At 39.1% G+C, this 13,442-nt stretch overlaps 1 protein-coding gene across 1 annotated transcript in view; it reads right to left on the bottom strand.

Moving 5' to 3' along the window:
• Positions 1–12,305, bottom strand: part of polo (Serine/threonine-protein kinase polo) — a 387,126-nt gene extending 374,821 nt beyond the window's left edge. The window contains exon 1 of the mRNA XM_071691591.1: positions 12,110–12,305. Within this exon, the coding sequence (XP_071547692.1) occupies positions 12,110–12,211 (102 nt within the window). The 5' untranslated portion in view covers positions 12,212–12,305. The remainder of the gene's footprint in view (positions 1–12,109) is intronic.
• Positions 12,306–13,442: the final 1,137 nt, after the last annotated feature.

The following is a 13,442-nucleotide window of genomic DNA, read 5'->3' as shown; positions in this document are numbered from 1 at the left end:
GGAGAAACACAGTCATGATTGGACTGGCAGCTCATTTTGGTGGCATCACCAGCACTGTGTAAGAAGCACATGTACACATGGTGTGGATATGCCCCACAGTTACTAAGTGCTACAATATTTTGTGCTGCAGTATATTGTATATTGCACATATTTTGCCCCATGCATCATGCCACCAAACTTCCAAGTTCTCCTGGTACCAATGGTGCTAAGAAGTGTGAGGCCACTGAAGTAAGAATGGATATGCTCCAATGTTATAGGTGAATGAACAACTGATATCAAGCTTGCCCTTGGACTTAGTCAATCTATTTTGTGGACGACTTGTGACAGTACTGAGAAAATCTTAATCTCTGGCATCCATTCCCTCCAGGAACTCCCTCAAAGGGATGCCCATGACAATAGAGTCCATAATTAGTGAACTCTAAATTGGCACTTCTTAGCCTTTGGTGCCTCAACAGGCCACCAGAAGAGGGCATCCCCAGTGCAATCTTAATAAAAATGGTTTAATAATATCAAAGATGTCAAAAAGCAATCAAGCTTCAATAAGTGTAGTAGTAAAGATTTAGAGAGATTTCCATCCATCAGTATTTGCAAGGTAGAATGGAGAAAATAACAAGCCAACCAAAATAAGAAAGGTAGAACAAAGAAACTTTGAAAAGAATATCATGGACAGGGTAGGAGAAAAAATCCAGAGTCGCTGTCAGTTAAAAAGCAGCTAATCATGGATTCAAAAACACTACAGCCCCAACACCAGTGCGATGGAATGGGGATGAGGTTTATGAAAATTTTTTGGATATCTAGCAAACACATTAACAGAGTACTAAAAGGTCTTGATACATAAAAGGCTCATGGTCCTGATGAAAATGTGTGCGATATGCTAAGGGAACCTCTCGAAATAGTGTTCAAAATGTCATCGGAAAGATGCAGAGTGCTATGGGAATGGGGGAGGGCAAACGTCCTACCTATCTATAAGAAAGGAGACCAGTAACAGGCACTGGACTACAGACCAATCTCACAGACAAATAAGGTCTGTAAGGTTCCAGAGAAGATGATTAGGGAGCAAACAGATGACGTTTTACAAAGGAGAAATTATCTACATGAGAGAACATGGCTGCAAGAAAAGGTCATGTGTAATACACCTTGTAGATTTCTAAACGAGAATTAGCTGTGGAATGCGTGTATCTGAAGTGACAAAGCAATTGACATTATACCACATGAGAGGTTGATTGAGGAGCTGGATCACCAGGCAGGAATTAAGCGGAATTCCTTCAATGAACAAAATATTATATCAGTGGAAGTGAAGAAAGGATGTTTGTCAAAGGGGCCTTCTCTAAATGGGTCGAAGTGACCAGCAAAGTGCTATACGGTTCTGCTCTGGCACCAATATTTTTCCTAATCTATGTGAATGATTTGCCTGAAAGTATGGACTCCAACCTGAAAATGTATGTAGGTGATGCAATTGTCATGATATATGGTTGATGATATTCACCCTAAGCAGATGTAAAAAGGATGATACAAAGTGAAAGACCTGAATATGATCACTATCTAGCAAAAAATAAGCTTCAGAGTTCTGTAAGACATAAGGACTTGGGAACTGACACTGTCCCTAGCCTGTCACCAGAGTCCCAAATAAAGAGAATAGCAAGACAAACCGTCTGCTAGCAAATAACAGTAGAGCTTCCAAGCATATGAATAAAGAAATATTTAGGAAGCTGTTGATATCCTAAATGAGGCCAAAACTAGTATATACTTCTAAAGTTTGGTCACAATTAAAGAAGCAAAAAGAGCCAACAGAGACAGTCCAGATGAGGGCAAAACAGTGACACCAATCTAAAGAACTTATGGGGAAAAGTGAAAGGAGTGAGGAGTGACTTGATCACAATCTATAAGTTTTTACGACATATTGATGCAATGAACATTGCACAGTCCAAGAGATGTAGATATAGAGCAACAAGTAACAGAAAATTAAGCAAAAAACTTAAGATGTAAAGGAGTACTTTTACAGTATAGGAGTGGAGGATGAATGGAATAAGATAAATGAAGATACAGTAAATGCAGACAGCATAAAGGTGTTATTTTTTTTTTTTAAATGTCTTTCTACTCCTAGCACAATGGTTCATAAGTTCCTGTTCTCTCACACTATCACAAACAGCTTCATTAGGACCCAAAGGTTTATTGCTGCTTGAATTTAGTTGTATAAATTCAAGATAGAAGAGAATGTTTGGGAGATGGGTCCCCATGAGTGTAAAATTACCTCCCAAAAGAGGGTACAATTAGGCAATCACAAATAGGTAATTACATGATATCCCCAACACCAGTAAGGTGGCATGGGGAGGTTTTAGAAAGTTCTGTGATATCTAGGACTCATGGTCCTGATGAAGAAAACCTCTTGAAATACTGTTCAAGTTGTCACAAGAGAAAAGCAGAGTGCCAAGGGAATGGCAAAGGGTAAACATCATATTTGTCAACAAGATAGGACACCAGGAGGATGAACTGAACTGAACTACAGACCAGTTTCACTTATGAACGTGTTGAGTAAGGTTCTAAAAAAGATAATCTGAAAGTAAATGGGAATCTCTCTATACAGGAGACCACCTACATTATCAGGTAGCTCAGTTTCAGGGAGAGGAGGTCATGGAAATGAACCTCCTAGATTTCTGAGAGTGAGCTCCGTTTTAGACAAAAAGGATGATTTCATGGACTGTTTGCATCTGGGTTGCCAGAAAGCACATGATATTCTACCACATGGTATATCAATCAAGAAGCTGTAAAACCAAGCAGAAATAAAGAAAAGGCTCCTTCAATGGAGAGATGATTGTCTTAAGAGGATGGGAACAAACCACTCAGGTGCTACAGGGTTCTGTTCAGGAACCACTTCTCTTCTTGGACAAAGCAAGGCATGGTTCCTACCTGAATAAGTTTGCAGATGATGCATACATTATAAGGAAAGTGAAAAACATGGAGGATTGCATCACCTCCCAAGGTCGGATACATGGCTGATGAAGTTTCACCTAAGTAATTGTGAAGTAGTAAGGAGGGGTTAGTGCAGAAGACCTCAACGTGAATTTCATCTAGCAGCATATCAACTGAATGAATCAGTGTGTGCGAGAGACTTACGAGTCAACACTGTCTCCAACTAGTTGTCAGAGTCCAACTTTCGAGGAACAGCCAAGGAGGCCAACCATCTGGTAGCAAATATTACAAATGCACTAAGGTTCATAGATAAGTTAATATGCAGCAAACTGTTCACATTCAAAATACAGCCAAAAATGGAGTATGCTGGCCGGTGCACCTCAAGAAACACTAGGCACTAACAGAGAAGATTCAGTGGAGAGCAGTTAAGATGGCACCTGAATTAAGAGCAATGGGTGACAAGGATAGCCTTGAGTCTTAAATTTGCCAGCACTTAGAATAGGGAGGAATAAGGGGTGACCTGATGACTGTGAACAATTCTTTGAGAGATGTAGGAACATGAACATGAACTCAAGCAAAAACGTTTTAAGAAATATTTGAAGAAGTACATTTATAAAACGAGTGGAAGACAGGGTAAAATGGATACAAATATGGCTATGCAGGCAGCATACAAAAATTTAGAAAGCTGATTAAAAGCAGAAAATGTTCAAGAGATGGGGCCCCACATGTGTAAAACTTCCTCCCCATACAATGCAAACTGATAAATACCTAAGCCTTTTATCTTTTACCTAAGACATGTTAGCTGCATCTTGTCTACTCTGATTTTTCAAAACCAGCATTTATCTAATGCATAAATCTGTACATTCCCTAAAGATCTCATAACACAATTATTGGTTTACCGAACAAGTAACTTCAGCCATCATTGCTCTCCTATGGTAACTGCCCTTCCATTAGGCCTTGTACTTATAAATCAACAAATTCTTAAGGAAAGTAAATGAAGAAGTGAACCAGTAACATAAAAGTAAACATCATTGCAACCTCTCCATGATATAGCTAGAGAGACTCTGGTGGAATTCATTGTCAGACTTGGAAAAAACTCCTTCGAGAAATGTCTGCCTTGGCAAACTAAACTGCCACCAATTTCAAACTTGACAAGCTCCATCATCTTATCATATCTACTTACTGGACATTATCATCAACATCCATCAACTATTGTCGTACAGAAATCAAATCCCTAACACCAATGAAAGCAATATCAAGGTAGCATAGAAGACAAGTTTTACTCAGACAAATTATCAACGAAGCGTATAGTGGAGATATATTTGTTCCACCATATGAGAAATGAAAATTTAATGAGCCATGTTCACTTACGTTTTAATAAGTGCCATGCAAGTCTATGAAACTGATTTTTTTTTTTTTTTTTTTTTTTTTTTTTTTGCTTTGTCGCTGTCTCCCGCGTTTGCGAGGTAGCGCAAGGAAACAAACGAAAGAAATGGCCCAACCCACCCCCATACACATGCCTTGATTCAATCCACTGACAGCACGTCAACCTCGGTATACCACATCGCTCCAATTCACTCTATTCTTTGCCCTCCTTTCACCCTCCTGCATGTTCAGGCCCCGATCACACAAAATCTTTTTCACTCCATCTTTCCACCTCCAATTTGGTCTCCCTCTTCTCCTCGTTCCCTCCACCTCCGACACATATATCCTCTTGGTCAATCTTTCCTCGCTCATTCTCTCCATGTGACCAAACCATTTCAAAACACCCTATTCTGCTCTCTCAACAACGCTCTTTTTATTTCCACACATCTCTCTTACCCTTACGTTACTTACTCGATCAAACCACCTCACACCACACATTGTCCTCATACATCTCATTTCCAGCACATCCATCCTCCTGCGCACAACTCTATCCATAGTCCACGCCTCGCAACCATACAACATTGTTGGAACCACTATTCCTTCAAACATACCCATTTTTGCTTTCCGAGATAATGTTCTCGACTTCCACACATTCTTCAAGGCTCCCAGCATTTTCGCCCCCTCCCCCACCCTATGATCCACTTCCGCTTCCATGGTTCCATCCGCTGCCAGATCCACTCCCAGATATCTAAAACACTTCACTTCCTCCATTTTTCTCCATTCAAACTCACCTCCCAATTGAATTGACCCTCAACCCTACTGTACCCAATAACCTTGCTCTTATTCACATTTACTCTTTCTTCTTTCACACACTTTACCAAACTCAGTCACCAGCTTCTGCAGTTTCTCACATGAATCAGCCACCAGCGCTGTATCATCAGCGAACAACAATTGACTCACTTCCAAAGCTCTCTCATCCCCAACAGACTTCATACTTGCCCCTCTTTCCAGAACTCTTGCATTCACCTCCCTAACAACCCCATCCATAAACAAATTAAACAACCATGGAGACATCACACACCCCTGCCGCAAACCTACATTCACTGAGAACCAATCACTTTCCTCTCTTCCTACACGTACACATGCCTTACATCCTCGATAAAAACTTTTCACTGCTTCTAACAACTTGCCTCCCACACCATATATTCTTAATACCTTCCACAGAGCATCTCTATCAACTCTATCATATGCCTTCTCCAGATCCATAAATGCTACATACAAATCCATTTGCTTTTCTAAGTATTTCTCACATACATTCTTCAAAGCAAACACCTGATCTACACATCCTCTACCACTTCTGAAACCACACTGCTCTTCCCCAATCTGATGCTCTGTACATGCCTTCACCCTCTCAATCAATACCCTCCCATATAATTTGCCAGGAATACTCAACAAACTTATACCTCTGTAATTTGAGCACTCACTCTTATCCCCTTTGCCTTTGTACAATGGCACTATGCACGCATTCCGCCAATCCTCAGGCACCTCACCATGAGTCATACATACATTAAATAACCTTACCAACCAGTCAACAATACAGTCACCCCCTTTTTTAATAAATTCCACTACAATACCATCCAAACCTGCTGCCTTGCCGGCTTTCATCTTCCGCAAAGCTTTTACTACCTCTTCTCTGTTTACCAACTCCTTTTCCCTAACCCTCGCACTTTGCACACCACCTCGACCAAAACACCCTATATCTGCCACTCTATCAAACACATTCAACAAACCTTCAAAATACTCACTCCATCTCCTTCTCACATCACCACTACTTGTTATCACCTCCCCATTTGCGCCCTTCACTGAAGTTCCCATTTGCTCCCTTGTCTTACGCACTTTATTTACCTCCTTCCAGAACATCTTTTTATTCTCCCTAAAATTTAATGATACTCTCTCACCCCAACTCTCATTTGCCCTTTTTTCACCTCTTGCACCTTTCTCTTGACCTCCTGTCTCTTTCTTTTATACGTCTCCCACTCAATTTCATTTTTTCCCTGCAAAAATCGTCCAAATGCCTCTCTCTTCTCTTTCACTAATACTCTTACTTCTTCATCCCACCACTCACTACCCTTTCTAATCAACCCACCTCCCACTCTTCTCATGCCACAAGCATCTTTTGCGCAATCCATCACTGATTCCCTAAATACATCCCATTCCTCCCCCACTCCCCTTACTTCCATTGTTCTCACCTTTTTCCATTCTGTACTCAGTCTCTCCTGGTACTTCCTCACACAAGTCTCCTTCCTAAGCTCACTTACTCTCACCACCCTCTTCACCCCAACATTCACTCTTCTTTTCTGAAAACCCATACAAATCTTCACCTTAGCCTCCACAAGATAATGATCAGACATCCCTCCAGTTGCACCTCTCAGCACATTAACATCCAAAAGTCTCTCTTTCGCGCGCCTGTCAGTTAACACGTAATCCAATAACGCTCTCTGGCCATCTCTCCTACTTACATAAGTATACTTATGTATATCTCGCTTTTTAAACCAGGTATTCCCAATCATCAGTCCTTTTTCAGCACATAAATCTACAAGCTCTTCACCATTTCCATCTACAACACTGAACACCCCATGTATACCAATTATTCCCTCAACTGCCACATTACTCACCTTTGCATTCAAATCACCCAACACTATAACCCGGTCTCGTGCATCAAAACCACTAACACCCTCATTCAGCTGCTCCCAAAACACTTGCCTCTCATGATCTTTCTTCTCATGCCCAGGTGCATATGCACCAATAATCACCCATCTCTCTCCATCAACTTTCAGTTTTACCCATACTAATCGAGAATTTACTTTCTTACATTCTATCACATACTTCCACAACTCCTGTTTCAGAAGTACTGCTACTCCTTCCCTTGCTCTTGTCCTCTCACTAACCCCTGACTTTACTCCCAAGACATTCCCAAACCACTCTTCCCCTTTACCCTTGAGCTTCGTTTCACTCAGAGCCAAAACATCCAGGTTCCTTTCCTCAAACATACTACCTATCTCTCCTTTTTTCACATCTTGGTTACATCCACACACATTTAGGCACCCCAATCTGAGCCTTCGAGGAGGATGAGCACTCCCCGCGTGACTCCTTCTTCTGTTTCCCATTTTAGAAAGTTAAAAAAATACAAGGAGGGGAGGATTTCTGGCCCCCCGCTCCCGTCCCCTCTAGTCGCTTTCTACGACACGCGAGGAATGCGTGGGATGTATTCTTTCACCCCTATCCCCAGGGATAATATACATATATATATATATATATATATATATATATATATATATATATATATATATATATATATATATATATACACATACACACACACACATACATATATATACATGTGAAAAATGTAAGAAACAATTTAGAAAACTGAAACTTCTAGCTTGAAATGAAATGAAAAAAATGAATGTCACATAATGGTTCAACTGATATTTAAACTAATACTTTCATAAATTTCCTATCAACACTCAGGTCTAAAACTGTTGTTAATATATCAAAAATCAAACCGAACATAACCTACAGACCCATAAAATGAAAGATAGATAGGTAAATCATGAACACATTAACGAAATAAGAACATAAGAAGTGAGGACACTGCAAGAGGTCTATTAGCACATGGTAAGGTCATGAGTCTGTCCACCTTACAACCCACCGCTTGAACCCATAAACATCCAACCTTCACTTAAAGCGTCCTCTACTTGACAGCTTGTTCCACACATCTACTACCCTATTCCTGAACCAATATTTACCCACATCCGACTTGAATCTATCTTTTTATTCTAATTTATATCCATTATTTCTTGTTCTATCCCATGGCGCCATTCAAGAACTGTATTCATGTTCCCTTGATTAATGCCTTTCACTCATTTAAAGTTTCACTCATTTAAAAAGTTTAATCATATCCCCTCTAGCCCTCACCCTCTTAAGTGAGTGTGTATTCAGTTTTTATAACCTTTCTTCACAAGTGAGGTTTCTAACTCCAGGGATCATCTTTTGTCATTCGCCTTTGTACTCCCTAACAATCTACATCAACTGCATAGTATGGGGCCCAATACTGTACGGCATAAACCAAATGTGGTCTCACCAACGCCAAGATGCAATAATACTTTGAGTTTTATTGCTGACAGTTCCATCAATGGATCCTAACTTTAATAAGTTGTTGCCACGGCTTAAGATCATTGCTCACCAGTATCCCTTAAATCTCTTTCGCATTCTGATTTACCAATAGTAATATTGTCCAGTTTGTAGTCAGTGTTCCTGTCTTTACCCACACTAAGTGTTGTGCATTTATCTATGTTGAATTCCATGTACCTACCCATTCCGATGATCTATGTAGTAAGTCCCTCTGCAAATTCACTGAATCTTCATCTGAGTCTATTTCGGCCCCTATTTTTGTATCATCGGCAAATTTACTAAAGTTGCTGGTTCTTCCCAAGACTGACCCCTAGGAACATCACAAGATACAATGTCTCAATATGATGCAACTCCGTTGAGCCAATTAAATACTCAACCCCTGATGCCGTGTGCTGCTATATATCTAAGTAAACGTTTATGAGGTACTGTCAAAAGCCTTACTTAAGTCTAAGTATACAATGTCATGACTCTTAGCCTGATCAACTTTCAGATACTTTATTAAGGACGGAAAGAAGGCTACTGAGACATGACTTCCCTTTTGTGAACCCATGTTGAGAATCCTTAATGAGATCATGATTCTCCAAGTGTTCCCGTATTATGGCCGCTATAATTGATTGGAGAAATTTCTCCACAATAGGACGATAATTAGAGGCAATGGATCTATCCCCTTTCTTAAAGATGGGAACAACATTTGCTGTCCTCCATTGCTTAGGAACTATGCCTGATTCAAGAGACTGTTTAAACATTTAACAAAGGAACACTCACTTCCTCCTTACATTCCTCCAAGACCCTACCATTCATTCCATCTGGCCCAGGACTCCGGTTTACTTTGGATCGTTATATTTGTTTCAAAATATCAAAATTACTTTTCATATTGCATAGCTTCCCGCTTTTGTCCCTCCTGGAAATTTGCTATGGAACCGGAATTTTGTACTGCGTAAATACTGATTGTTTAAAACTTCACACATTTCAATCTCAATATCAACCAATCTATCGGAATGCGATCTGATAGGTCCAATTTTCTCCCTAACCTTCGTTGTGTATATATAAAAAAAGATCCTTTGGCATTTTTTTTTTTTTTTTGCTTCGTAAGTTATTCCAGTTTTGTAATTTCTATTAGCTTTCCTATTCTCTGATGTTAAGATGCTCTTAATTTGCGTTAGTTGATCAGTAAACTTTCCCTCCGTTTTACCTTGCTGTACAAGCCCTTCTTCTGCCCTGCAAGATGTCTCATACTATTAGCAATTTTGATTCATTACTGTTGGTCTTATATTGCCTATATGGAATATTCAATTCTTGTCCCATTTACATTGTTATCTGGAACCTTTCTACGGCAACTTGCACGCTGTTAATAGTCTCCCCTGCCTCATCCACACTTGACCTGACACTAATGCTAAGCTGTTGTGAGCCACCGGACTGACCTGACCCCACATCACCCGCACTGCTTGGTCCATATGACCTCACATCACCTTCATTTAGTCTCACCCAGTCAACACAAGCAAGGTATCAACGTAGCCCCGCAAAGTTGGCCTTACGAAAGTCGAGAACGAACATTTCATTTTCCTTCCTATTCACATCCTTCATTAAACTGAATCTTATGTCCTTGTGGTCACTATCATCAAAGTGTCCTCCCACCTCAACTTCAGCTATAAGGTTGTTTGCATTTGTAATCACCAAATTTAAAATGTCATCACCCCTGGTACCCTCGGAAATGTGCCGTTAGAAAACAATCTTGGATTGTCTGCATAAATTCCTGCGACACAACATCTCCCGTATTATCATCCCAGTTGACTGTACTGAAGTTAGTCATCTAGAATACATACATTATGATCACAAGCCTTCCTAATTACTCCTAATACATTATGATCACAAGCCTTCCTAATTACTCCTAATACATTATGATCACAAGCTTTCCTAATTACTCCTAATATATTATGATCAAAAGCCTTCCTAATTACTCCTAATACATTATGATCACAAGCCTTCCTAATTACTCCTAATACATTATGATCACAAGCTTTCCTAATTACTCCTAATATATTATGATCAAAAGCCTTCCTAATTACTCCTAATACATTATGATCACAAGCCTTCCTAATTACTCCTAATACATTATGATCACAAGCCTTCCTAATTACTCCTAATACATTATGATCACAAGCCTTCCTAATTACTCCTAATATATTATGATCACAAGCCTTCCTAATTACTCCTAATACATTATGATCACAAGCCTTCCTAACTACTCCTAATACATTATAATCACAAGCCTTCCTAATCACTCCTAATACATTATGATCACAAGCCTTCCTAATTACTCCTAATACATTGATCACAAGCCTTCCTAATTACTAATACATTATGATCACAAGCCTTCCTAATTACTCCTAATACATTATGATCACAAGCCTTCCTAATCACTCCTAATACATTATGATCACAAGCCTTCCTATTTACTCCTAATACATTATGATCACAAGCCTTCCTAACTACTCCTAATACATTATGATCACAAGCCTTCCTAATTACTCCTAATACATTATGATCACAAGCCTTCCTAATTACTCCTAATAGATTATGATCACAAGCCTTCCTAATCACTCCTAATACATTATGATCACAAGCCTTCCTAATTACTCCTAATACATTATGATCACAAGCCTTCCTAATTACTCCTAATACATTATAATCACAAGCCTTCCTAACTACTCCTAATACATTATGATCACAAGCCTTCCTAATCACTCCTAATACATTATGATCACAAGCCTTCCTAATTACTCCTAATACATTATGATCACAAGCCTTCCTAATTACTCCTAATACATTATGATCACAAGCCTTCCTAACTACTCCTAATACATTATGATCACAAGCCTTCCTAATCACTCCTAATACATTATGATCACAAGCCTTCCTAATTACTCCTAATACATTATGATCACAAGCCTTCCTAATTACTCCTAATAATCTTTCATGGCTTTCAACTATTTCAACCCAAATCGATTGTGTCTTTTTTGTTACTTTAATGTCACTCCCGTTACAGCTCTTAATATCATCCCATGATATACTACCCCCACCTCCTCTCCTACCCCATCTGTAAATTATTTAAATTTTGTATCCATTAATAGAAGACTCTGACAACAGATCCCTTTCTTCTAATTTCCTCCATGTTTCACTTAATGATATAATATATATGGACTCTGTGTGCTAGGTATCGCTTTCAAATGACCCATCTTTTCTCAAACTCCTCTTAATTTGTCTAGTTTACCTCCCTTTCTTTTCTCGTATTTCTTGACACTTCCTTGGCCAGGCTGTCTGTGGCGTTTATGACCCCTGACCCTCGTTCCTTGACCCAAATAACCTAACGTTAAACAATGACACCACCTGACACCTCCCTCTACAAACAAGCAAACTGAACCACTTCCTTTGGCCTAATCTTATCTATGGTCTCCCTAATACACGGAAGCCATCCAGGGTGGACACATTAAAGTTCAGTAATACATTGAACAATCACATTTACATATTCCTTATAAGTTAGTCACGATCCAACATCTGTATGTGTACACTATTTCTATTTTGCTACAGGAACGTAAAGCAAAGTAAACCATTGCTGCAAGAGTCAACAGTCCAGACATACCTTCCCTAAAAATTTCCCTCTCTGGTACTTCTTGCCCGTCGATGAATCCACAATAATTTCAGGTATCTCCTTCCTCGTCTCATCCTTTAGTTGGCTCGTCATTTTCCTAGATTTTGCCCGAAGAAAACACCAAAAACTCAACAAATACTTGGAGAGCGACCACACTCTCGCGAAGTTTACAAGTTTTGAATGCCGGGAACTGTATACAGAGCGGTGATTGGCCGAGGCTACGGGAGACTCGGCTTCCCATTGGCCCAAACTTTAAATCACTTGGTCACGTGACCATCGGTGCACAGGTTGACGTTGCTAGTTATTACAATATTCTATATTTACTTTGAGTGATTGAAGCTACTAATGGTAATAATATTGAAATGTTTGTACTACGTTTATATTCTATAAATGTTGATTAGGGTATTTTTTGAAATATATCAAGAATACAAAGAGAATAATCATTAATTCTATTCCTGTATTCCAAACTTTTCCTGCCATCCGACTACTACTACGAGCCCATATAATAATTGAGATATATGTTCCCTGTTCAAAACTTTTGCTCTCCAATACCATCCCATCTCACTAATCATCAATATATCAAAATTCATCAAAATACAAATGATAAAAATTAAGAATTAATATGAAACGAAACATTTTCTACACCTGCTCAACTATTTTCTGCATGTGTCTATATATCAAAGAAGGTATATTCACCTTTGGATTACTCTAGGCAGTATTTGTAATAAAAACGCTACAGTTCATAGCAAAGACATGACAGTCCATACGTGGCACATATAATACTTTTAGGATCGTTGTCGCACTCTTTGGTCATTTAAAAAGTACCCGCCCTTAAAAGGACTGGTTGGTGTGTCAGCTGATGAAGTTGCAACCATATTTCCTGCGGATCGATATTACTTTATCTTTCAACAATCTTGATTATGCTGTAAAAAAAATCATGAATTGTATACATGAAACTTTATATCTGTCACATTTCATTATATCGAGTCTCAAAAACTATTACGGAAATCTAGTGAAATTTGAAATCCATATACGAGGCCAAATTCAGAACTTAATATAATATTTGTACTATCTTTGGTGAGATTGCTTAAACTGCTACCCTACCTCCTATACTAATTTCATAAATAAGCAGAAAACAGGATCTTTTTCATTTCTTACAACTTCAATATCATCAGCATCCCTAAAGTTGCTTCAATCATAATTGCTTCGTCATCCATGAACTTTTATCCTTGATGGGATGGTCTTTACGCCTCTCAACTTCTGGTGCTGTAGATAATTTTAAGTCGACCTAGACGATGAACCTTTCGGTCACGTCTCGTCTGCA

Source organism: Panulirus ornatus, chromosome 50 (assembly GCF_036320965.1).
Source record: "Panulirus ornatus isolate Po-2019 chromosome 50, ASM3632096v1, whole genome shotgun sequence".
Taxonomy (NCBI): Eukaryota; Metazoa; Arthropoda; class Malacostraca; order Decapoda; family Palinuridae; genus Panulirus; species Panulirus ornatus.
This window is presented reverse-complemented; position numbering and strand designations above follow the sequence as displayed.